We start from the raw sequence: 25,907 nt of genomic DNA, 5'->3' as shown, positions 1-25,907 counted from the left end.
CATGTGTTTGTAGTGTTTTGTATTGTAATATTTTGGATTGTTTTGTCAAACGCTTTTTAAAGGAACAAGAGGGGTGGTAACATTCTAATTTCGAGGTAAGGGTATGACACTTGACAGCTCCTCCGCTGCTGCCAAACTGGGGAAGATCCCGCGCGCCATCACCAACCCGTTCTATAAATAGACGTATCTCCCTCCCAGTCTCAGCGTTCAAAATTTGGGAATTCTTCAACAATCTCTGTTCTCTCTCGTCTCACTTCAATAATCTTCTGTGGTATTAGTTTCCGCGCGATTATTTCATCCATTAGTTTTCCGTCTATTTGTCCCTATTAGTTCGATGGACAGATAATTGTATCTCTCTCTCTCTTTCTTTTTTTCTTTTTTTTTTTTGTTCCAGGATTTGGATCTCTAAACCCTAGGAACGCCATCAGATAGCTCACAGCTCTTGCGATCTCTTCAGAATCACGAGGTATAACTCCAACCACCGCGTCTCCACGATCTCTCCATGGGTTTCTTCACTATCTCTCGATGATCTGACCTTTCAATTCCCTAAGCATCCTGCTCCGTTACTTGTTTATTAGCTTCAGGTCTCAGCCGATCTAATTGCTGATCTACGATCTGCCTCATTTCCATCAGATCTTATGCAATTCAAAGCGATCTTGAACGATTTCTCACTAAAATGTCACCATTTTTTTGTGTCTTTGGCAGATATTCCGGAACTTTCCAGATGAAACAAGAGATGGAGGCGTCACGCAAGCGAATCAAGACAGCAGCGGTAGAGATCCCGTGGTTACGTTCGACATTTTGGCGGGAAATTAGAGATCTAGATCTCTGTATTTGATCTGATCTGATTTGATTTTTTTTTATTGGATTTGGGAACAGGAGGGAGGCGAGAGCAGAGGAGGAAAAGAGGAGGAAGAAGTAGCAGGTGGATTTGATGATGAGGAAGCGGTTAAGGAGGAGGAGGAGACAAACGAAGCAGCAGCAGCAGCGTCAGAAGAGATGGAGTCTAGCATCCAATCGATTCTTGAGAGGATCGAGCGCTTCACTCATCAGGTCTTCGTCGACATTTCCTTTATCAGCTCTCTGTCTTCGTTTTTTTCTTCTTCCTACTATTTTTGAGATAATTTTTGTTCTAGTTCCTAGATAAATGGCTTGGATGATCCACGTTTTGCTAATTAATTGACTGTTTCACGTACATCAATTAAATTGCTTTTGCACTTTGGTCTTATTTTTTTATGAAGTAATGCATAATTCCATCGGATGGGGAGACGACAAAAGCAGTGGAAATTCCTAGCTTAATTACTCCACAGGCTCATATCTTCCATGTAATTTTCAGACGATACCTGGAAATATTTAGTAAACTTTTTAAGTGCACAAATCATGGTATTGTAGAGCGAATACCGTCTGGAATTTCAGAAATCTTTTGTTCAAAATCCAAAGCGCCAAGAGCAAAGCAGTTTTCAGCTGAAATCTTCTCTGGGGAGAAGTTTAAAGCTTAATCTTTTGCATATGTAGAAACTGAAATCAGCTAACCTTTGTGAATTTCGACCACACTTCTCGCCAGAATCTTGAAATGGGACCACTAGAGTCGTATATAAACATAATCAGCGTCTTATATTTTCACAAGGAAATCTTCAATAGAGAAAAGTTTGAAACTGAATCTCATGCATATTCATATATTCTGAAAATCAGATAAATTTTCTGAATTTCGAGTGAGAAGCTCATGATCAGGACGCACTCACTCATTTCTGGTTTGTGTTGCCCTCAAGGTCTCCAAGCTGCTGGAAAGTGGAAAGGAAATGTTCAGCAATCTGAGCTCACAATTTGAAGAGCGCCTGATCTCGTGAGTAAAGTTCTCTGCCATTGTGTCAACTCGAAACTTAACTCCTCCTAATTATGGTCCAATAAAATTAACACATTATTCTTGATTTTTGTTTTACCTGCTCATAGAATTCACAGGGACCAAGTGGAGAAGTGGCAAGAGGAGATCAAGGAACTGCGCTTGCTTGATGCATCCAATGAAGCAGCTCGTTCTCTCCTGCAGAATGCTCAGTTCCACTTATTTCAGAGTGTCACTGAAGAAAACACTTAAGAGGTAACACTACTGGCAAGAATCAAACATGCTTGGCTGTTTTTCTGGCTTTTTATGCGGTTCTTTTCTTCATTCATATTCCATTTGGCTTTTCCATTTGTGAAGGTGCAGTTACAGATACTGCTCAAAATCTGGCTTCGGTAGTAAAGGCTTCCAGATAAAAGAACTAAGCGGAATAAACCCACTTTCATTTACTCAGTTTAGGGCTGTCTCTGTTCTAAATCTACTATCAAATAATTTTGCTCAGTTCTCACCTGTGTAGCTCATTTGAGTTGATACTTTTGTTCTGCTGTATGGTTGCTCAGAGTAATACTCGTGACTGTGCTTACATGTACTGTATAGTCAATTAGAGTTTCTTTCTCTTACAAAAGAAGCATACATTTTTATTTTAATTTTACCTTAGGGACCAGAAGTTAAGCACACATTTGCTGATGAAAATAGTAACAAACCATCCTATAGTACAGAACTCTCTAGTTCATATGCAGAAGGCACATCGTGAAGTGGATGTCCCTTCTTGTTTCTCTCCATGATTCTCCTTGCCAGGGACACTTGTTTTCCCACTACAAATACCAATGCCTTGCCTTCACCCTTGGCACCACGAGCAGTCCTCCCAACACGACGGACATATTCGCTTGGATCCCTAGGAAAATCAAACAACACGACATGGTCTACATTGGGAAAGTCGATTCCTCGCGATGCTCTGTTAAAAGAAACAAGGTCAGGCCTTACAACGCAAAATCTCAAATTAAAGTCCGTTACTTTGTTCTGTCCGATTGAGAGCAGGATGCAAAGTACAGAAAATGTAACGTAGGCACTTATTTTTGACTATTATTTATTTATAGGTGGTGAAATTTCAAAAATGTGATATTAATTGACTGGGCCCTAATTAAGCATATACTTTCCTTTTTTCGCCCCCATTTTCTTTTTAATTTCCAAGGATTAGATGGTCATATGAGACAGGATAGCCTTCTGAACCTTCTAGGTCCTAACCATTAAGCATTCTGCTAAATTTATTTAGGAAAAGTAGCAGGTACCTCACACTCTCACAGGAGATGGTTCTATAGGAAAAAAGCAAGGTCCTAACGGTTGTTGAAAACAGAAAGTCTGATGACCTATAGGCTATAGTACTATATCCTCGGGTCATGGTGACTGCATGATCAATTATGCTTTTGACCAAAACTAAAACATTACGGGACTGTCATTATTTTCACATGCCAGAGTAATTTGAAAATAATCAGGGTACAATTATGTAATCCAGAAAATGGATTGGTATGTTAAGGTAAAAATAGAATCTATAAGATGCAACTTGTGACTTGACATAAGGGCATAGCACGGTTCATATATTACCTGTCCGTGCAGATAAGGAACATTGAATCTCTAGACCTTGAATTGAGAAACTCTTTCATGTTTGCGCGGCGTACATCTTGTGCCAAAGCCGCATGGAATGGCAAGACTTTGATGTGAAGCCCACTCCTGTCAAACCGTTTCAACACATTCTCAACCTTTCTGCAGGTTTCAATCTGCAGCCACAACAAATAATAACAATAATAATAGATTCAGAATTAATACAGATGGGAAACTGGTTTATCTAGCGAATGTATCAAAAAGAAAGAGGAAAAATGAAAGAAAATAAATCCTCATTTGTTATTCCTTGGAGAACCAAAATAGATGATGAAATCTAACACTGGGAATATCCGCAGCCACTGTCAAAGGCTTATGTTAATGACTAATTATCCTGTGCTCAATAGCACTGAAAGAGTAACTGATAAATTGAATGGTATGCATAAAGAGAGAGATAAGAGTAGAACATACTTTATTGCAGAACACAATAGTTTTAGCGACGGGAGATTCTTCTGCAAGCTGCAGCAGGGCAGACTTCTTGTTGATGAAAGCTGTTTCAGGATTCTTTTCCATCCCTTCTCCACTGCAATCCACTAGAACCTGCACATAGATCCCAAACAGTTCAATTCAAAGAAAAGTTTCAAGGCATGACAGAGCTATAAATAGTTTGAAAATGGCGAACTTGTCTTGGTCAGTTAAAGAGGCTAAGGTCTATGAAACTGTCCTACTCGTTTAGTCTAGTGAACAGGGGAAAAAAACCATAAAACCAACCTCTTCCAGTCTAGAGCTTGTACGATGGATACCCGGTCCCATGGTTACTCCGCAATCCGGAAAGATCTGCACCAGCTTGTTGTAGATATCCACTGGAAGAGTTGCGGTAACAAATACATATTGTGCTTCCATGGGTGCAGAACTTATTAAGCTTTGAAGCACTTGTTCAAATCCTTCATCACCAAAAAGGATATCTACTTCATCTAACACAACACTGGGTGCAACAAAAAGAATAATTGCATCAGTTCAAGCTAACAAAGGTATAATAAGAACATCGAATCCAGAAGAGAATTTCTAGTCGTATGATTATGGATATTAAGCTTACAAATGTGAAGAACATCTGCCTTATTTTCTTAGTCATCCCCATTTTATTAAGAATGACGACTCCCTGTGGCCTTAACTTTTGCAAATAGTAATTTAGTTCATGGTATTAGAGGATATCCTTAAACCCCTTAAAATCAACAATCTAAAGGAACCATACTGGCAAAAATTAGTTGTGGTTTTATACAACATTAGAACAGACGAAAGCATAGTCTTTACAATTTCCCTCAGTACATCTGTTCTGGTTCCCAGAAGCTCTACGGAGAAACAAAATAAAATCTTTCTGCAGTAACTAATGATTATGATATTGCTGACTCACTGTCAGATATCAAATAAGTCACCGCTCATTACTAAAACAAATCCAAAATTCAGCAATTTCAAACTCCTGAGTACCACACCGAAAAATAAATCTAAAGATAACGGAATTTTGAGGCTTTGAAGGACCTTACCATTTAAGACTAGCAAGTTGCACAAAGCCTTCTTGGAGCAGGTATATAAAGCGACCAGGTGTTGCTATGAGTACGTCCAGTTCCTGCTTAAGACTGTCTAACTGTGTTTTCTGTCGAAAGCCCCCAGTCGCAACCATAGACCGGAATGGGACACCATGTTTTGATATTGAACGACAGTTATTAAGCACCTGTCACATCATACAACATTACTTAATATATTTTAAGTTTTTTTAAGAGAAGTCAAGACATGTTAAACCATCATTTGCCTGACAAGCACAAAAATGAAACTGACATGCAAATTGGATATCCACCACATCTCCGATAAATCATGTGCGATATACATAATAAGAACCCAAGTATTAATATGTGTGTTATACAAACCATGGAGAATAATGTTTTGTAGATTAACTTCTATAAAACTAGTAATGAATTATTGTATCAGAATGTTGGCAACTATTTTGACTTGCAGGAATGAGATAGTAAGTGAGGTTTTCCAATTTTATATCACAACTTCAACTAAAGCGCTCATCAAACACTATCTACCTTTCTTCTGGACATGCAAAGCGAAAGAAGCTCAATACATCTCTTAGGAAAGACAAGTTAATATATGCTCACAACAACAACAACAACAACAACAAAGCATTTATCCCAAACGTTTGTGGTCGGCATTGCCCACAAATGTGATAACGTAAAAAATTAGCGAGATAAGCATACAAAAGAGCAAAAATGACTTAACAATTTCTATGCAAAACCAACCTGAGAAGCCAGTTCTGCAGTTGGTACTAGAATCACAACCCGAGGACTGCTTGATGAAGATTTACCAAGCCCTTGCAGTTCTTCTTGTCTTAGCCGTTGTATGATAGGGATGAGATATGCCAGTGTTTTACCAGATCCACTTTGGTCAGCAATAACACAACTTTTTCCTTGTAATACAGGAGCATATGCCAAGGCCTACAATTACAAAATTACAAATACAAATTATATGTCAGCATCGTGACACAAAAATATTTCAGGCCAGCGTTCACTGAGACCTGTAAGTTTCCAATTAATAGGAGAAGTCAATGACACACCAAGCAATCCATAAGTTTCCTAATATGCCCATTGACAACAAAGTAATCTCGTGGAAGGAAGTCAATGACACACCAAGGTTGTAGAAAAAGAATTTGAGGCAAGATGAACCATAAAAGCAGAAAAGCTTCTAAAAATGAGTAGTATTTTGAGATGAGCAATGTAAATAGAATCGCCAGGGTGTACGATCGCTTCATCTTTGGCAAAAAGAAGACTCGCTAATTGTAAGGTCAACGGAAAGTTGTTGATGTGCCAAAGTTACACCTTGTTGACCAGCTTAGGCAAGGATAAGGGTGAGAATTGGGTGCAAGCCTCATCTAAAACGAATTTTATTAACCGGGAATTTATCTACAAAAACCAAAGATACGTCTCAACAAAAGCAACAAAAATGTGACTAACACAATAGGTTGCCAATGTCTACAGTATGGAGTGTAAAAGATAAATAAACTTGAAAAATAAAGGAAGTTAATCCGTGATTTTGGAAGAAGAAATAGAATAGTTAAAGAAAATGTTTGGCAACTTTGGAATAGCATCTAGTTGGATTATAAAACCATGTGGATTATAATTGAGAATGTTCAGTAAATTCAGTGGATTATAATCCATTTTCACCGGTAGAGTGTCTTGCAAATGGGGGGATTATAATTCATCATTGTTGTCAAAATGATCTTAATGGGGTTGGAGAGAGCTAGTTGTGTGATAAATGTGTAGGCGTCAAAAATTACTTACAGGTTACCGCACGCAGCTCGAGACGAAGGGAATGTGATGAACGTCATTATCCGAGTCAAAGAGGATTATTTGATGCCATAAAGAAGCAAACAAGCGCACGAAGCGAGTCGGCGAAGCGTACGAGTCAAGGAAATGTCGAAACATGCGCAAAACAACGACACAGGACCAAAACTGGAAAGTCGGAAAATCTCAAGTCACCTCGAAGTGACTCTGAAATTCCGAGTCACCTCAATGTGACCCAGAACAATGCCGAGTCACGTTGAGGTGACTCCCACAGTGAAGTTCCCAATGACGTGTTTTTCTCAGGATTCGTTCGATCTACCGGCTCCCTAACTGTATTGGGATCATCCCTAAACATGGTTAAGCCGTTATTAATTGAAAATAAGATCAAATCATAAATTCTTATCCAAAAACACAGCATCTGAAGCCTATAAATACACCCCTATGGCCCCTATACACGGGGGATCTGAAATTTAGAGCTTTGAGGTGAGGTGCTGACGATGTGAGAATAAAACCTATAAATTTCAGAGAGAGGCTAGCGAGATCTCGGCGAACTTCAACATAAAGAGGAAGATTTCGAGAGATCTGAAGCCCCTTTTCATCCTTCCCTCGAGATCAGACGTTGTTTTGATCTTGAAAAGAGTAATAATCTTACTTGGTTGAGATTATCTACTTCAGTTCTAAGTTTCCTCGATTGAAACAACAAACACTAAGCCTTCGTGTGCATCAATCCAGATCTGATACTTGGCGGTCCACGGATCAAAGCGTCCCCGGCACAGGCAAAGATCTCACGCAAGCAGTGACAGATAAACGATCCTGCGTGTGTTTCTAGGAGATCTCATTTGTTTATTTTCGTTGTAACTAGAGATCTTATAAAAATATTAACTCTCTTGAGTCTGTAATTGATAAACAATTATAATGGATTCAGCAATGAAAAAGTTTTTCGACGCAAACAAAATGGGGTTTGAAATTTTGTTAAACGGTGAGGGTATATCTGTCCTTTACAATGTCAAAGAAGCTTATGGCGTGTAATCCACTTGCCAAACATCTGAAAGTGGATTGTAATCCATTTTTTGTGTGGCTTATAAGACTTTTTGACTACTTGCCAAACATGCTCTTAGCTGAATGCAAACAGCATGCTAATTTTTCACACAAGAGACGCCAAAAGAATCATAAGACGTAGCAGAACACTAGTTATTGAAATTCAAGTCAGGGTTCACTCTCAAGGTTAGGTGTCCAGATAAGGCATGAACCTTAGACGGAGCTGGGTACTGAACAATACAGCAAAGGATCATAGCTTATCAATCAAAAGGTTTCACTTTGGTTATGCAAACTCCATCGTTCAGGCCGTTAGTAACTTCACAAGATAAGGCGGCCCGTTTGCATATGGCATTACCTGGATATGCGAAGGCCGTAGGAAAGACAGGCTCCTGAGAGACTCAATCATATCACCAGTGCAACCCAATTCTTTGAAGGTTTTTCTGCTGAAAAACCCACTATCCACCGGCATTTTCCTCTGGTGCTTGGGGTAGAGAGTGTCATCGTTGCTTCGTTCAGAAGGAGCAGCGCGGACCCACCCTCGTAGTCCGGAAGCAGCCCTAGGAGCAGGCGCACGCACATATTCTGGAGCTGCTGCTTCTTCCACATCCTGAGGCTGTTTGACGACGGTGGCAGGCAACTTTTTGGTTTCCTCGTCCCTAACCTTATCATCGTTCCTCTCTCTTCTGAGCCCATCAGCAACTACCTTTCTACCGGCATCAGCAACAGTGTTACTGGCCTCAGAAGACTTCTTCTTCCGGATCAGTTCCTTCACCTTCGGAGACTTCAGCCTCGCAAAACTTCCGAGTGAGCCTCCCTCGGCAAAGCAGCAGCCGCATCCTTTGCCCCAGTCGCTGTAAATTAACTAACTGACTAACTGACTGGTTGATTGATTAAAAGGAGAAGAAAGAGGGTGTTAAATTACCCGGAGCTTCGTCTCCTTGTTGGGGCTTGGGCTTCACGAGAGGGCTTGCTGCCGATGAGAATGGTCGTCATCGTCAGCTCCTCCCCAGATGATGACTTTGTCGCCGGTTTTGTCGTCGACGAGCTGATAAGCCCCAGGCGTCTCCATTGGGACTCTCTTGTACGCTTTTACACATGGCCCCAAATTCTTTTTCCTTTCCCTATTCCTATTCCTCCTCCCATTGCCGTCGGAGTCGTTCCGGTTCCAGTTTTCCCGAGAAATCCCAAACCTGTGGCCGGCGGAGTGGAGGGGAAACTTAGAAGAAGAAGAACAAGAAGAAGAGATTGACAAGAATTGAGGAGTAGTAGCAGCAGCAGAGCCCATTTAAGACAGAGATTATTAGAGATGCAGTTGATTCACAGCACCGCAGGGTTTTTTGTTCTGCTTCTTCAACCTTGGGGAGAGGAGAGCAGAGAAGCAGCAGCTAAGGATAACAGTAGCCCTGCGCTTTTTGTTTCTGTCATGGATGACGGCCCATTAATCCACCGGCCCACACAGAGCCTGCAGCCTATAAATGTTTTAGATTTTCCACATTTCTAATTGGGTTTAATTGCTGTTGCGCCTAGGGGTGGTAAACGATCGAATCGAATCGAATACTAAGATGTTCGTATTTGTATTTGTTTAAAATTATTGAATTCGAATATGAACTCTAATATTCATATATCTAGTTTTTCGAATTCGAACTCGAATACTTGGTATTTGATAAATATTCATGAATATTCACGAATACTTATCGAATATCAAAGTATATTTATACCGCTAAAGAATTTGATTTTCTAATAGTATTAGAATTCATAAATAAAATATATTCATTTATAATATATGATGTATATATATTTAAATTAAAATTTTAATTAGAAAACATATTTTAAGATTATTTAAATCTTAAAATCAATATATAAAACTTAAGTATAAATGATATGTGGGTTAAAAATATGACATCATATGTGCAATAATACAAGTAATAAATTATGATCAAATTTTAAACGAATATTTAATAGACAAACGAATCTGGTTAAATTCTATTCGTTAGTAAACTCGAATACTAAAAAATATTTGTTTAGTGGTAAATGAACTACCGAATCGAATATGACTGAATACTTATTCGAACAATTATCGAACTATTTGTTAATTATTTGGTTCATCGTGATAAATCGATCCAAGGGAGGATTAGGTATTTATTGATAGCATAGATTACGGAGGAAACGTACAATTCACCATCTGTACCGCTTCGTTGCTCACTAATAAGTGGGAAATTTTAAAAAAGAACCAAATTACCCCCAATTCTCACTATCTATTCCGATTCTAACGGATAACATAAAGCCGTGTAGGATTTCTACAGTCCCGACCATGGTTTTCGTAATATTAGTTTTTTTAAGACAATAGTGGTTTTAACAACAATAACAATGTCACGGTTAGGTTAGCTATTGCACATCTACAAAAATATACAAGAACGCCGCCAACATCAGAACCTTCATCTCAATTTGCATTTTATTCTACATCTACAAGCATATTAATACTAGATGCGTACTGTTTGCGGGAAAATTTGTAAGAAAATTGAGAAATAAATTTGTATTAATCTCTCTAACTGACTTAGGAAAAGAATGAATATAATCTCTCAAAGTAACTTCTCTCTAACTGACTTAAAAAAAATTACAATTTTCTTTATCGGTTTCCCGATTTACAAAAGAGAGAAAGATCAACGGAGATCCTTCCCTTTGTTTAATTTTGGGTTCTTCTTGGTGGCGATGAGAGCTTGAATCTTGTATCTCGTTGACGATCCAAGCACCTCACTTCGTGGAACGTTTTCCACTCCTCTTAACTTGGCGTCTTGGGAGAAACTTGCAAAGCAAGTTTGAGAACACTAAACGAGTTTAAGAACTCTGCGAAAGAGTTAATTTCAGAAAGAAAATTTAATCCCTTTTCAACTAAAATAAGCTAAACAGCTGATTTCAAAGCTCTTCAACCGAAAATGGTTCGAAAAGCTAAGCTTTCAAAGCTCCAAAAGCTCCAACCAAAGCCAACTCAAAGATGATTCAAAAAAGGTCTTTTATTCAGCTGACTTCTCAGCTATTTATAGGGTTTAATTCGCTCCATAATAGGGGCTTAATCGCCCTATTATGTGAAAAAAAACGGTTTTGAAACCGTTCAAATCATGTTTGAAACAGTCAAACACGAGGTTCGCGTTCTGAAGCGAGTCTCGCGTTCAACTTTGTGAAACACGAGGGTGATCTCGTGTTTTGGAGTTAAAACGCGGGGATGACCCTCGCGTTTTGGAATTGGAACGCGGGGGTAACTCTCGCGTTTTGGAGTTAAAACGCAGGGATGACCCTCGCATTTTGGAATTGAAACGCGGGGGTAGACCATCGCGTTTTGGAGTTGGAGCGTGGGGGTGGGTGGACCCTCGTGTTTTGCTTTGAAGAGGTCGTTAATTGTAATCTCTTTTTCAAGTTCTGCAAAGATAGTCATTTTGTAATCTTTACATTTAGCTTTTTGAAGTATGAGAGTCGTCAAATTGTAACTCTCATCTGTTGTCGTGAAAATCGTCAAATTGTAACTTTCATCGCCAGTTTTTTGCAGGGACCAACTATCTGCAGTAATTTTTTTAACAGCCTATACATACAATTATTTATCCCTCCAAACTGAAGCGATCCCTCCAAACTGAAGCGATGGATACCTTTGAGTCAGCTTAGTACTTGACAAGGAAATCAAATGGATATACCCCAGAGTGAAAAAAAAAAGATGAACGGTGCAGCTGAGTGAAAGGAACTTTAATTCCAAGTATCACTTTGCTGAATGGGATGAAGAAATGGATATTAATCAACACAGAGAGCTCACAAATAGCACCAGTGATAAATCAAGCAGGAAGAGGAAAATTACTTGCTTCCTGACACAAAGCTGGATCATAACAACATATCTTCAAAATGTACTACTCCAGAAAACTACTCTCATAACACAAAACTAGACGTAACGACGCATCTTTGAAAATCATAGCTCCGTGATCATACAGCTCTTAAACATATGTCTTATCAAAAGATATTCATCGTGGCCCTGGGTTTAGAGGCAGAAGCCAGCTCTGCAGAGATGATGAAAGCCGATTTGTCTGCTTCGCGAAGGTAGTGAACATCTCCATTCATGAGTTTAAGCAGTTTCCAACACACGAGCAGGCTAACTCCCTCATCCGTTTGCTCTTCCTCACTTCCGAACATTTGGGCTAGCAGCTCTTCAGGCACCCCGCTGCCAGTGTGTGTTATCCTGAACCACAAAAAGAAACCAGACATGTTAAATTGTTATGGTATGCCATAACATTAGACTTCTTTTCTTTTAAATTTATTTCTTTCAGCAAACAAATTTCTTATCATATTAGGTCATCCGCATTATGAGAGTAATGATATGTTTCTACTTAACACCCTGTTTGTTCCTCTTATCTGAACCTGGAATCCTCATCAGAACACACACACACACACAAGCATGCATGCATGTGTGCACGCGCGCGCACGCGCACATGCGCGCGCACACACATGTACGCATGCGCATATAAGGTCGTAAAAAGAAGAACCTGTTGAGATGCTGGGAAACAAGTTTATACAGAAGCCACACAAACAAGATGCAGGCAACTTAATGTACAGAATCAAATGTCAGGATTTTATTTTGAGGAAACTCAGAATTATACCTTATCAATGTATCAGGTTAACCGGCATAACTGGTATACGAGTTCAAGGGAAACAAGGTTTTACAGGATACAAATTGAGATCCTATACTTTACGCTTAGTTCCAACTAAACATCAGCCTTCACCTAGCCCTATATTTATCTTAAGTAAGAAAATGAACAGGGGCCAACAGTTCCATGCATTACCTGATTTCCAGATGTACCAGGTGGAGGTTTTCACCCAGGCGACCTTTGACCAAATTAGGAGCAATTTCCACTTGACCCCCGCTGGGTGAGAATTGAACAGAAACCACCAAGAAATCGGCAACAATCTGTTGAAGCCTCACGCTGTCCCCATAGACACCTTCGTTCATGAATCCATCAGATGCCTCGTGAATTATTCTAATTCCTTTCCCTGCGCTCGCTATCATGACTTGGCTTATGGCGGTAACCATCACATCTTGAAGAACAAACTCTGTCATCTCCAGCTCCAAGGAACTGTTCATAATATTCAAAATAAAAAACATAGTAGACCACAAAACAATAACAGGTTCAGACACTAGATCAGAGATGGGTTTTTTTTTAATAAATAAAAGAGAGAGAGCCTTATGGAGTTATCGCCGAAAACTATATGAATTATCCTTGAATCGGGCGTGGTAAGCTATATGATAGTTTGAAGAGATCGACGATCATGAAGCAGAAGTAATGTTCATTACAGTTATTATATAGACAAGAAGCCGATGAGTACCTGTCCGTGATGTTATCAAGATCCAAGTCGTCAAGAATCCGATTAAGCTGAAGGTGACACTTATCCGCGGTGTTCAGGAGGCGTTTTTGCTCGTCACACAAGTTGGTTCCCTCCATCAGTTTTCTAGAGTACATAACACCTGAAAGAGGATTCCGAATGGCATGCCTGATATAAGACAAGGCCTTCAATCTCTTTGCTGTTGATTGCTCCGACAGCTGCTGCACATGGAGAATCTGCTGCAGTTCATAGCTGGGGATGTGGAGAAAACAAAAGACCCCGGTCACTGCTCCTTCTCGATCCACTTTCTTGCTAACTGAGAGCAGACATTCTACTGGCTTCCCATTTCTTCTAATAAAACTGAACCGAGCTTTGTCAATGTCATGGCCTGTCATGGCATTATTGATTACAACACTGAGGTTCACGAATTCATCTTGGTTCTTGACACGGCAACAGGCCAAATTCGTCCCAAAAACCTCCCCCAACAGCATCTTATCCATCACCTCCTCCCTCCGCCATCCTGACAGCTTAGCCATGGCAGGATTCCACTCGGAGCACCAACCAAACTCGTCTGCGCCAAATATGGGAGGGATCAACGGGTTTGGGCTCAGCACTATGGATTTGTAATCCCCTTCGATCCTTGTGAACTTGTCCATAATCGACTTATGGAAGGTCACGTCTTGAGCCACGAAGCACACCCCGACGACTTTTTCATTGAGGTCGCGACTAGCACAAGCGTTCACAACCAAGACAACCGGACCATCATCTCCCCGGTCACCGCAAGTTTTCATTTGAAATTCGACATTTTGTTCTTCCGTTCCTGATAAAATAAAGGAAGTTCAAGGCATCAGATATTCGCATTTCCGCGCACATCGTAGAAACCAAGCTACGGAAAACAACGACATCATCCTATAGGAACGACCGTAGACTACGAAAGGTAAAAACTTGAGAAAAACAAACAAATAAGGAGGTACAAATTAACTTGCCTTGCAAAGCCAAAAGAAGCATCCTCCTTACTTGTGCCACGGAAGAGTCCTCCACAAGCGCGAGCAAATGCTTCCCTATGGCCTCATCTACGGACAGGCCAGTCAATTCTGCAATTTTCAGGTTCCAACCGTTTATGACGCCATCAACGTCCACCGCCAAGATTGGCACAGTGGCCGTCTCGATCAAGCGCACCATTTCATTAGTCACGGCTTGCAGCTCCTCCATCCCTTGCACCCTGAGGCTGCGCACCCGAGAATCCAAATCCTCGCTCTTCTTGACATCATTAAAGCTCCCTCTGAGGATGAGCTGCAACGAGTGGATAGCATCCATCTCGTAGTCGCTCCAGGGCAGGCTCCTCGTCTTCACGACCTCTAGGAAAGCCTTGAAAGATGACCTAGGGTGCATCCTCCTCCCGTCGTCCTCGTCAGAGGGGTCGTGTTTGGCGCCTCCCCATCTGACCTCTGCGGCAGTATGCGACCTGAACCAGAAGAGGATGTCCCTGGAGTTTATCCTCGCCGCGGCCAGTCGCCCGCAGACCAGGTCTCGCGATAAAAAAAGAGCAAAGCGCCCGGACAGGCATCAAGCAGGCTGTGGTGCTCAAACCGGTCCGAGTCGGCGTGGGTACCGCGACCAGTAGGACGATGTCACGGATCTCAGATGCGTGGGTCCGCCGAGACGCCAGATTTTGTTCTCGTAAGAGGAGGGCACCCCGTCGCATCTAACCAAATGGTGAGTTGGGGCTCTGGGCAGTCACATCGAGGGGCCGGCCTCTCGAAGCAGGTGCACCAGAGCGTCTGCGTGCGGCGTATGTTCTTCTCCGTAATCGGTGCTCGTCGTCGATCCTTGTCACATGGATGGCGAACACTGCATCAGGAACGGAAGCGATCTCGGGGGAACGAACATCATGCCCGCTCTCATTGTGCACAGCCGCCCAGCCCAGAAGCCTCTTTCCTACCCCCTGCTGCTGCTGCTGCGAGAGCCTCCCCCTCGTCCTCGCCCCCCTCGTTCACCAACCGCATGACCAGGACGCGATCCGAAATTCATGTTCCCATGTACTGGGCAGTGGCAGCTGTGGGGGGCCCTCGCGTAGAACCGCAGAAAGGTAATGTCGAAGGGCAAGCTTCTCGTCCTAATCATCTGCGGGTGCGCGCAGCCAGCTCATCCGAATTTGCTCTTCATGAAGAGAACTGCGGCCTGAGATCGTGGCCCGGGTAGTGCAGGCGAGTAAGGTGCGAGGGCAGCTTCGTGACCTCGAGAAGACGTCGCCGGTCGTCCTCGTGAAACACTGTAGGCCATGGCCCTGTCATAGCCGGTGGCTCGAACCTCCTCCACGACGGCGGTTGCAGAGTCTCCATCTCCCCCGCAGGGACTGGGATCTGGCCTTTTTTAATGGCATTGGCGGCGAGCTTGTAGGCCCTGGAGGGCCCCGGCGGCGTCCATCGGCGATCGTCGGAGGTCGTCACGGTCCTCTCGAAGTCTCCCAGACGGAGCGCAGGCGTGACCCTATGACGATGGCGTAGAAGGGTTCGCCCGAGTCCCTTGCCCGCGGACGAGGATGCGGGCTAAAGACACGCTGGCCAGGCGTCGGGAAGCCAGAGGCTTGCATATGGCTGAGCGCTGGTGGGAGGTAAGCAGGAGACTGACGTCTTGCGTGAGCCGAGGTAGGCAGGTCGCCTACGACCTGGGAGCGTGCTGACGGCGTCGTGACGCAGTCGTGACGGCATTCCGAGACTGTAGGCGATGACGAGCCTGTAAAGGTGCCCTTCGTGCGGACGATGCCCAGATGAGACCGAACAGCAAAACGATGGAGGCTTCCTCCAGCTCGCTACAAGTCTGCCGTTGTGTGGCTGGAGTGCTGCAGGTACGCCGCACTTCTCGGATTCTCCGGCTGCTGCTGTGCGCTGCTGCTGCTGCTGCTGGCCGGGCAACGACTCGAGATGGCGCAAGGAAGTGGGAGAGTCGAAGGAAGTGCCTCTCCTCAACTCCGCAGCGAGCTTCGCCATCCACGGTGTCTGCGCATGATCCAGCACGTGGCTGCCCTGTTCGAGCTACTGGATGACTGGGGGCCTTGATGACGACATGTCTTCTACCCCCGGCCTCTCTCCGAAACGCAAAGAGATCAGAAGAGACGGAGAAGCGATCGAGCAATATGTATATGTATTATATTATGTTATGTTGCCCAACAAATTAACTAACCAACCACCAAGCTATAGCTATACATACGCATACGTATGTGGGTGCGCGCGCGTAGCAAATCAAAAGCCCCCGTAATCAAAGGCCGTAGCTTTCCTAAATATAGCAAGTTTCAAAAATCCCACTTTTGTAATGCGATCTCGGCTGTAGCTTATCCCAGCAGACAACAAAAGAGAAGAAAAACCAAGAAAAGGGGATTTGGATGCAGGGTGGGGGGGACAGGCAGTGATCGATGAGAGGATCGGGTAGTCTCTAGATAAAGCAAGCAATTATGGGAACAGAAGCGCAGAAGGGAGCTAGATCGAGTAATTAATTAAACAAGCTGCCTCGCAGCTTCCGCCCCCCTCTCTGTAGCTCTCTCTCGTGTAATCACTTGAAACCAGGAACACATGAAGTAGATAAATCAAGTAAAGGAGGGTGATGAAACTTGAGGCGTTGCGGGCTGGACATAAAACCCGAAAAGAGAACCCAAACCCAACACGGGTTTATTGAAGAAGAAGAAGACGATGAAAACACAACGGGAGCAAGGCGGATCGAGCTGCACCAGGAGATCGAGTGAGGATGGTAATATATATATATATTATATATTATATATATATATATATATATATATATATATATATGCACACAAAGGAGGAGCTTGAACTCGAATTAGCTCGAGCTAGCCACCGCCTTCTTATTCATCTGCTCATATTCATCATCAATCAATCAAAAGTAACAAAGAAACCCATTGGCCCCATCTACAGGGCCAACCCATTCCCATCCCCAACAGTTCTATTCATCAATATAAGGGAAAATTTGCAAAATAGACCATTTTTATGAAATATATAGCGAAATAGATCACTTTAAAAAATAATTAGCAAAATAGACCTCTTTTGAAAAAAAGAGATCGATTTTGAAAAACAAGACTCAGAAAACATACGGGACTACTAGTCTCGTATGTTTAGAGCCAACTAATCACGGATTAGTGACTCAGAAAACATACGAGACTAGTAGTCTCGTATGTTTTCTGAGTAGAAAATTTCACTAATCCGTGATTAAAACATACGGGAGTACTAGTCCCGTATGTTTTCTGAGCTGTTTTGCAAAATAGACCTCTTTTTGGCCTGTTGGCAAAAAAAAGGTCTATTTTGCTACTTATTTAGCAAAACGGTCTATTTTGCTAAATAATTAGCAAAAATAGTCTATTTTGTAATTTTTCCCTCAATATAATTAGTCTAAAGGATTTTTTTTTTTTTTTTGAAATAGGCAGGTTTTAGAAATTATTTAATAAAACCGATTTTTTTTTGCAAGCTCACAAAAAGCCGCCTAAAAAGAGGTTGGTTTTGCTGAATTTGGGTTTTGAAACACATATGACTAGTAGTGTCATGCGTTTAGTGGCCGCTAATCGACCACTAAACTAAACTCAAAAAACCCACGGGACAACTAGTCCCGTGGGTTTTCTCTTCACAAATACAAAATCGGCCTTTTTAATCAGGGGTACATGCCAAGAGCTTGGGCGTCGAGGAACATGTCGACGATGGAAGGGGTCATGAGGCGGATCCCCCGCTTCAGCTGCTCGATCTTGGGGATGACGAGGGATTGGTAGGAGGAGGAGGAGGAGGAGATGGTGAGGGTCCAGAGGAGGTTGGTGAAGAGGGAGGGGTGGAAGTCGTCGAGCCAAAGGAAGGGGATCTCAAGCGGGGAGCGCCGGGGGAGTGGGGAGAGGAGTTGGGAGGCGTCATGGCGAGGTCAGGGCATGGTAGTAGGCCTGGAAAGTGGGAGAGCATAGTGGAGGTGTGGGAGGACAAGAGGTCGGAGGATGATATTAGAGCCCCGCCGGAGACGATGATGGGGGGTTGTCGGAGGATGGGGAGAGGGATTGCCGGAGGGTTTGGAGGAGGGTCGACTTGATGGGGCAGTTGCATTTGTCGGAGTGGAAGTTTAGTGATTGGCTTTGTATTTGTGAAGAGAAAACCTACGGGACTAGTAGTCTCGTGGGTTTTCTGAGTTTTGTTTAGTGGCCACTAAACATACGGGACTACTAGTTATGTGTGTTTTAAAATACAAATTCAGCAAAAACGACCTTTTTTGACAAGCTTTGGTGAGCTAACAAAAAAAAAGTCCGTTTTGCTAAATATTTAGCAAAAAGATCGGTTTTGCTAAATATTTTTCAAAACTGGTCTATTTCAAAAAATTCTCCTTAGTCTAAAATGCTTTATTATTATAGAAATAAAAAACACAGATGGGAAAACGGAGGCGGTGGGTGAGTAAAGAAAAAGAGAAAACCATAAAACTTGCACATAACCCTTCTACACTTTGTTTATCTCACTTAACCCCTCTAACGGAGGCGGTGGGTGAGTAAAGACGAGGAGAAAACCATAAAACTTGCACATAACCCTTCTACGCTTTGTTTATCTCACTTAACCCCTCTAAATTATCCGTTCTCATAAAACCCTCAAACTTTCGCTTATCTCACCTAACCTCTCTGTGTATAATTTACAAATAACTAAAATATTTTTGAATGAATTTTTTTTTAACTTTATCACCTATCATTTAAATACAACATACTCTTTTTCATAAAGTTTAAATTTTTTTTCCTCTTAAAATATTTGGTTATTTATAAATTACATGGAAGAGGTTAAAGTGAAATAAGGGTTTGGTGAGATGCCCAATAGTTCAGAGGCAACACCCCCAAAGTTAAACAGGGTTTTGTGACGAAAAAAAAACAAAAGATAGGTATCTTTTTTGGTCCTTTTTATCTTTTTATATTGTTTCCTTTGTCTTCTTCTTAATTGTCGAGCCCACACGCCCACGTGACCGGAGAATTATCTGTGAGAGAAAGAGGCGGAAAGATGAAATTGGTGACTCAATCTTATCTGTGAGAGAAAGATCAATTTGGTAAAAATCTCTCTCTCTCTCTACTGCTGTGCTACATACAGCCTTTGACCATAGGTAGAGGTCATACCAGATATCATGGGTGATGACCCGACATCACTCGACCACTGATTCAACCCAATCTAACCTATTATAAATGCGTAAATCGGAGATCTTGACGTTGTTGTTGTTGTTGCTGTTATGCTGCTGCTGTTACGTTGCTGCGGCAGAAACTGTGATCGCAGGAACTTGTCCTTAAACCAAAAGGTTTTGAATCGAAAGATTCTGAGATCGAGAAGATCTTTGCTTTGACCGAAAGGTTTTATAGATCGAGGAGATCTTAACAGTACTGGGTTGGTGCACACCAGAGTACTGTGATGTTGTTCCTGAAAACAGTTTGGTCTTGTGATCCTTGCACCGAAATAGGCCAAATATTGCTTTAAGCACAGCTTTTCTCAAACGCACAACAGTGGACTGAAAAATTTAAAATTACAGCACATCATTATTTCTTTGTTTTATTCCACATTTAACCATAATTTCCAACCACCAATAATCCAGCAGAACAAAGAAAAATGATAACTCGGGTTTATACTACTTTTGTGCCTCCACTAACAAATGTGTAGGGGTCCTTTCTTAAAAATTATAAAGAAAACAAGTTGCTCTGGAGCCCACTCTTATGTTTGTGTTAGTATAAAAATTAGCACAAATTGTTACGTACATATATCATTACTCGTAGAACAAAGTTTTCTCTTTTTCTTTCTTTCTTTTTCTTTAGAACAGCAACGCAAAATTCTTAAAATTGCAGCTATTTTGTTACAAATTTCCTTCATATATATGTTACTATAGGTTTTTATACAATCTCCCTTTAAAATAGGATTTTAAACAGCATTTTTCTATAAACAACATTTGATTTTTAATTTTTACATAAATCATCTTTTAAGAAGTTTCTTATCGCAATTAACTCTCTAAACCTATTTTTCAATTAATTTTCCCTTTGGTAATTTATCACACCTAACCTCTATTAAGAACATCTATTAAGGTACATGTTTCATATCGAAGCTTTCCAATCACCGATGGTACGCAAACTTGAAGAGCCTTGGGTAAAAGAAAATTAATGCATGTTTTCGTTATGGACACATGTACCTTAGTCACTTATCATGTGCAACATTTAATTTCTTAAATCGTTCTTCTCCTGTGAACCCCTGTCACCTGACCGTATTTGTAAAGAGTTACAAAGTAAAAGGAGAAAAGGTGAAGAAAATCCATCCACTGTAAATAATATGAAGTACTATGCATGTATCAAGAGCATGCTTAGAAACTTTGCATAATCTATTTAGTTAATAATCTATAAATAGATTACAATCTAAATAGAATATAATATTGTAGATCGTTTGTTAAATTTAGTAAATTACAATTTATTTTTAATAGTATAGCGTTTGGTAAATAAATAAATTACAATTCATCATTAATGTTATCAAAGTGATCAAAATAGAAATGAGTCATCCCGGCGGCGAGTTATTAAATGAGGTCCTCACTTTTATAAAATTAGAAAGAACATAATTGTTATTTTTTATTGAATTATGAGCCACTTGCTAAATATTTCAAAATAGCTTGTAAGTTATAAAAGTAGCCACTTGATCAATTACCAAACATCGAACAAGCTCTGATTAAAGAACATTACATGCAGGCGAGCTCAATGTCACGTGAAGAGTCAGATCAAAATAAGAAAAACACGTGGACGAGGTGGGGTTGGCATGCATCAATCCCACTCCTGTTGCGCGCCTCTGCGGAAGCGTGCTCGCACACCGAACGAGTCCGTAAGCACGGGAGAAGATAAACAAACCTAACTCGAGTACAATCCAACAAATATGACAAGCCAATCATAAACACAGATATTTTACGTGGTTCGACAATTTGCCTACGTCCACGGGAGCGGCACAAACAATTTCTTATTAATCACAAGAAATTACAAATAAGATAGAAGATCTCAAGCTTGAGATCTCTCAAAACAATAACAGTGTTTTTACTTAAAACACTATTCAATCTCTCTCTTAATTACTCAACTTCCCCAAATAAATATCATCAACCCCTTCTCCACAAATTAATGAGAACAGAGACAAAGTGGGAATCAAATCGCAGAAAAAAGAAAGGGGTTGCCGCTCTTCTTCTCTTCTCACGCTCTTTGTCCGCTCAAATCGAGATCGTGAATTGGGTTTCCCTTTTATAGGGAAACCCTAGGGCGAGCACAGGCACAACTGGTTCTAGCTGGATCCCACCACAGGCGAGCTCCACCCCAGGACAGGCGAGCCTCGCGATCACCTCAAGCCCCGCACACACGACATGCGAGCCATCAGGCGACTCCCTCGCCTACAGGAGAGTTCGAACTCATCTGCACCTGCTCGCCCTCGCCTATAGGCGAGTTCGATCTCGCCTCCCAAGCTCGACCTCGCCTCCTCCCACGCAGGTGCGTTCTTCAATTCTCCACCTCGTCCATCATTTGATAAACATCAAATTATGAATGAACACCAGAAGAACACCGCAAACGCCAAACCATGCTCAAAACAGCTGCACCATTATACCATGGTTGCCTACGTACCCTCTGTCTGAGATCAAGCTAATCGTAGTTCTACCAAATGGCCGCCAACGACCTCAACAACCACGAATATGTAACAAGTTTCGACAATGATCAAATTTATTGCTCGAAACCTTTGTGAGCATATCCGCCGGATTATCCTTCGTGTGGACCTTCACTATCTCCACATCTCCATCTTCAAGAACATCCCGAACGAAGTGATAACGAACGTCAAAGTGCTTCGTTCTCACATGAAAAATCTGATTCTTCGCCAAATAGATAGCACTCATGCTATCATAATGAATAGTGACGGACCGCTGCGATATACCAAGTTCCTCCAAAATTCCTCGAAGCCAAATAGCCTTCTTCACAGCCTCCGTAATCGCCATATACTCTGCGTCCGTCGTAGACAAAGTCACCGTAGACTGTAAGGTGCATCTCCAACACACCGATGAACGGGTCAACGTGAATACATATCCCGTCGTAGACCGGCGTCTATCCAAATTCTCAGCATAATCCAAATCAACATAACCAATACACAACTGCCCATATGTAGTGTCCAGTTCATAAACCAAACCAACATTGAGCGTACCTCGAATATACCTCAAAATCCATCTCACTGCGTCCCAATGACCCACTCCTGGATCGTGCATGTATCTCGAGACCATGCTCACCGCCTGTGACAAATCTGACCTCGTACATATCATTGTGTACATCAAGCTTCCAACTACACTCGCATATGGAGTCTTCAACATCAATCCTCTATCTTCAACTGTCTTTGGTGAAAGATCAGCTGAAAGCTTCAAATGGGCTCCCAAATGTATACTAACAGGCTTCGTTTCCATGCTAATGTTAAACCGTTGTAGAACCTTCTTCAGATAAGCCACTCGAGTCAAACAAATTCTGCCATTTGCTTTGTCTCTGCCGATCTTCATTCCCAAAATGCGTTTAGTCTCACCCAAATCCTTCATCTCAAACTCATTTGAAAGTTGTGCCTTTAACTCATCTATAGCGGATCTAGAAATAGAGGCAAACAACATGTCATCGACATAAAATAATAAATAAATGTACGCACCTTCTTTCAACTTGCGATAGTACACGCAAGGATCAAACTGGCTCCGAATGTACGATTGACCGATCATGAAACTATCAAATCGCCTATACCACTGTCGAGGAGACTGCTTCAAACCGTATAGCGATTTCTTCAACTTGTAAACCAATTTATCATTCCCTACTGTTCGAAATCTCAATGGTTGAGTCATATAAATTTCTTCATCAAGATCGTCATAAAGGAATATCGTCTTCACGTCCAACTGATCTAACTCTAATCCATACTATACCACCAAAACTAGCAAAATCCGAATCGAATAGTGCTTCACCACCGGAGAGAAAACATTATTGTAGTCAATACATTCCTCCTGTGTATAGCCCTTCGCAACCAACCTAGCCTTGAACCTCACTGGAGTGCCTTCAATGCCCTCCTTCTTCATGTATACCCACTTGCAACCAATGGCCATCCGTCTCTTTGGAAGCTGAACAAGCTCCCATGTATCGTTCTTATGAAGAGGCTCCATCTCCTCCTGCATAGCTACCTACCACGAATCAGCCTCCGAACTATGCTCGACCTCTCTGAATGTAGTAGGCATCAACTCATCGATACTCTCCACCGGAAGTGCATACACAACTACTGTGTCGATATACAGTGCTAGCGTCCGTATGTCTCTCCACCGGAAGAGCTTTTACGAATAATTGGTCGGATAAGAATTTTATTGTTAAATTAAAATTATTAATTTGATTAATAATTGGTTCTCGATGTTTAATTGATCTTACTAATGTCATTAGAAGAGGTTTACGTGCGATATAAATTTTATTCTATCTTTAATTGTTATGGATAAAGTTTTCGAATAATTCTATTATATATTTAATTGTTATGGATAGAGTTTTGAACAATTAAGAATTATTTAAAATTAAAATCTGTAAGGCTAGTCCAATCTTATATATAGAGTTCATATGCAACCTTATAAAAATAGAAGAACATTGAGAACCCATCTCTTAGTATTGTTCCTCTGGATTTCAGTTAGAGTTTTTTTTTCTTTTGAGGATGCTGTTTCGGATTGAGTTTAGGACAAATTGTTGAAGAAATTCGAAAAACGTTTTAAGTATTTTTCTAAACTTTAGTTAATTTTGATTAATCTACGTGATATGTATATTCCATTGCTTTCTATGTCATGTTGTACCCATAGCTAAGTTACCAATTAAATTTATTCACATTGACTCCAGAGTCCAGATTTAGTGAAGGAGTGGCATTAAACATAAACAATAATGAATAATCCCATGTGCCGGCGAGTTAAATAGCAAAGGTCTCGGAAAGAGAGAGCGGATGATCTCCGTTAACCAAAAAAAAAAAAAAGGGTTCCCTTATTATTAATTTAATTAGACAGTTGCTTTGTCTCCATACCGCAAAAGGTACGGCCACCCTATTATTATTATGTTTAATAACTAATTTCCAAAACTTTAGATTCACGTTGAGAGCGAAAGATATGACGTTAATTATTAGCAAGCATTTATCAGTGAGCAGTAGAGGATGAATGCAATCAATTTCTTTCCTCTTTTTTTTATTTTTATTTTTGTTTTTAGTTTGTGGAGCTCAGCAGGTAAAGCTTAGCAGAAGCAGTGGATCGTAGTTGGCATGGCATGGGCAAGAGTACACTGGCACGCGTCCATGTATGAGGTCCGCACTGCTGTGTTCGGGAATCTATCTCCAATTTAAATATTTAATAATAAAAAACTTAACTGGCTAGCTCCGTACGTAACTCAAATAATTAAATATACAGATAAAAAAAATTTAATGGTTAATGCAGTAATTGATTGACGATGGGCTTAATTAGCTGATGCGTACGTGTGTATCGGTGGCAACTCGTGCAGCAGTTGTCCCACCGCGCTGCGCAGTTCTAAACTTTTTACGCAATCGAGATCACCGTCCGCACGCCACATTCGGATGAAATTAGCAGCACGTTCATGTAGATGTAGTGTAGATACATGCATAAAAGCAAACTTTGCGGTACACTGCATGTTCCTCCTTTCTCTGAAACAAGGGAGACAGCTGGGCATTTATCTATCTAACATATTATTGACTCAAGGAAAGAATGAATCAAATTGACAGGCTATATATCCCATGTATATAGGTAAAATGGCTAGATTAGTATATTTTGTAGAGGTTTGATGACATGTTGGTATATTTTCTTTTAGTTTTGTCAGATTTGTATATTTTGCCGACTCCGGCGCCATATATGCTTTAAGTTTGGCCGGAGTTACTGTTCCGGCCGGTGCTGAGGGGATTTCTTGCATAAAACCCCATCATGCTCCTAACCCCCTCCTCCTCCTCATCCTCATCCTCTTCAACCTCCCCCTCTCCCTCCTCCTCATCATCCTCTTCCTCCTCCTCATTAGACTCTTCCTCCTCTTTGCCAACCGCACCCCAATTCTCAAAGTCTCTGTCAGCTTTTCCACCAAAATTGCCCCCAAAAACCTCCAACTTGAACCAACCCCAATTCTCCCAATTACTCAATTTAGCAAAGGGAGCTTCAATCGAGCCTTGGATGGGATGCAAGACATCAGATTGCAGTTGGCATTGTGAAAGAGTTGAGGTATTTGCATTTTGAGTGTAGCCGAAGGATCTTGCATCATAGGTTGAAGCCAGGGAATGCGATTTTGGATGTGGGTTTTGAACCGAGATTAGAGGATTATGGATTGGGGGGATTGCTTCCTGCTCGAGTCAATGAGTGTTATGTTGCTCCAGAGTGCTTCCAGAGTTGCAGGTAAAAACTTCAAATGTTATTATCGTTCCTCATCATCAAGCCCGTGATCGCAGCCCAAATTTAATGAGGAAGAGGATGATGAGGAGGAGGGAGAGGGGGAGGTTGAAGAGGATGAGGAGGAGGATTGAGAGGGGGAGGAGGAGGAGGAGGTTAGGAGCATGATGAGGTTTTAATGAGAAGGTTTTATGCAAGTGAAATTTAAATGAGTTTCTTACTTTACAATTTAAATTGTTTTATAATTTCTCTAATAGTTTTAAATTTCTTGAGCTTTGGGTGCAATACTTATAATTTATGTATGTATGTGTGTGTGTTGGTTG

At 41.4% G+C, this 25,907-nt stretch overlaps 3 protein-coding genes, 1 long non-coding RNA gene and 1 pseudogene across 7 annotated transcripts; 1 reads left to right on the top strand and 4 right to left on the bottom strand.

Moving 5' to 3' along the window:
• The window catches only part of LOC109831467, a 1,677-nt pseudogene extending 1,053 nt beyond the window's left edge, over positions 1 to 624 (bottom strand).
• On the top strand, positions 114 to 2,484 carry LOC109831954. 4 transcript variants are annotated; one of them, XM_020399451.1, is made up of 7 exons: positions 114 to 271; positions 395 to 466; positions 706 to 772; positions 880 to 1,053; positions 1,770 to 1,843; positions 1,951 to 2,095; positions 2,198 to 2,484. In XM_020399451.1, the coding sequence occupies exons 3-6, from the start codon at positions 725 to 727 to the stop codon at positions 2,090 to 2,092; spliced, it is 438 nt and encodes a 145-aa protein (XP_020255040.1). In that variant the 5' UTR covers positions 114 to 271; positions 395 to 466; positions 706 to 724; the 3' UTR covers positions 2,093 to 2,095; positions 2,198 to 2,484. The 4 variants fall into 4 exon arrangements, with proteins under 4 accessions (XP_020255040.1, XP_020255039.1, XP_020255037.1 ...); XM_020399450.1 differs by adding an exon at positions 579 to 584 and having other exon boundaries at positions 1,951 to 2,484; XM_020399448.1 differs by having other exon boundaries at positions 1,951 to 2,484.
• LOC109831957 lies at positions 1,567 to 2,031 on the bottom strand. Its single transcript, XR_002244600.1, has 2 exons — positions 1,941 to 2,031; positions 1,567 to 1,857 (listed from the first exon to the last, which is right to left on the bottom strand). It is a non-coding gene; the product is annotated as an uncharacterized LOC109831957 (long non-coding RNA).
• On the bottom strand, positions 2,350 to 9,216 carry LOC109831956 (DEAD-box ATP-dependent RNA helicase 50). The gene is given in 8 exon segments (XM_020399452.1): positions 2,350 to 2,792; positions 3,440 to 3,612; positions 3,905 to 4,033; positions 4,205 to 4,418; positions 4,975 to 5,162; positions 5,731 to 5,925; positions 8,165 to 8,619; positions 8,689 to 9,216. Coding segments are annotated over 8 exon segments (2,007 nt in total). The 5' UTR covers positions 9,095 to 9,216; the 3' UTR covers positions 2,350 to 2,545.
• Positions 11,587 to 15,591, bottom strand: LOC109831953 (phytochrome A-like). Its single transcript, XM_020399447.1, is given in 14 exon segments — positions 11,587 to 12,025; positions 12,627 to 12,917; positions 13,168 to 13,984; positions 14,151 to 14,728; positions 14,730 to 14,811; positions 14,814 to 14,933; positions 14,936 to 14,977; positions 14,980 to 15,122; positions 15,124 to 15,188; positions 15,190 to 15,347; positions 15,350 to 15,434; positions 15,436 to 15,494; positions 15,497 to 15,566; positions 15,568 to 15,591. Coding segments are annotated over 14 exon segments (2,760 nt in total). The 3' UTR covers positions 11,587 to 11,799.

Source organism: Asparagus officinalis, chromosome 2 (genome assembly GCF_001876935.1).
Source record: "Asparagus officinalis chromosome 2, Aspof.V1, whole genome shotgun sequence".
Classification (NCBI taxonomy): Eukaryota; Viridiplantae; Streptophyta; class Magnoliopsida; order Asparagales; family Asparagaceae; genus Asparagus; species Asparagus officinalis.
This window is presented reverse-complemented; position numbering and strand designations above follow the sequence as displayed.

Bases quoted from the DNA above. Each gene is read 5' to 3' on its own strand.
- LOC109831954 (XM_020399451.1), top strand. From the start codon at position 725: ATGAAACAAGAGATGGAGGCGTCACGCAAGCGAATCAAGACAGCAGCG. The intron at 773-879 runs GTAGAGATCCCG...ATTTGGGAACAG, and splicing joins AGCGAATCAAGACAGCAGCG to GAGGGAGGCGAGAGCAGAGG. The intron at 1,844-1,950 runs GTGAGTAAAGTT...ACCTGCTCATAG, and splicing joins TTTGAAGAGCGCCTGATCTC to AATTCACAGGGACCAAGTGG.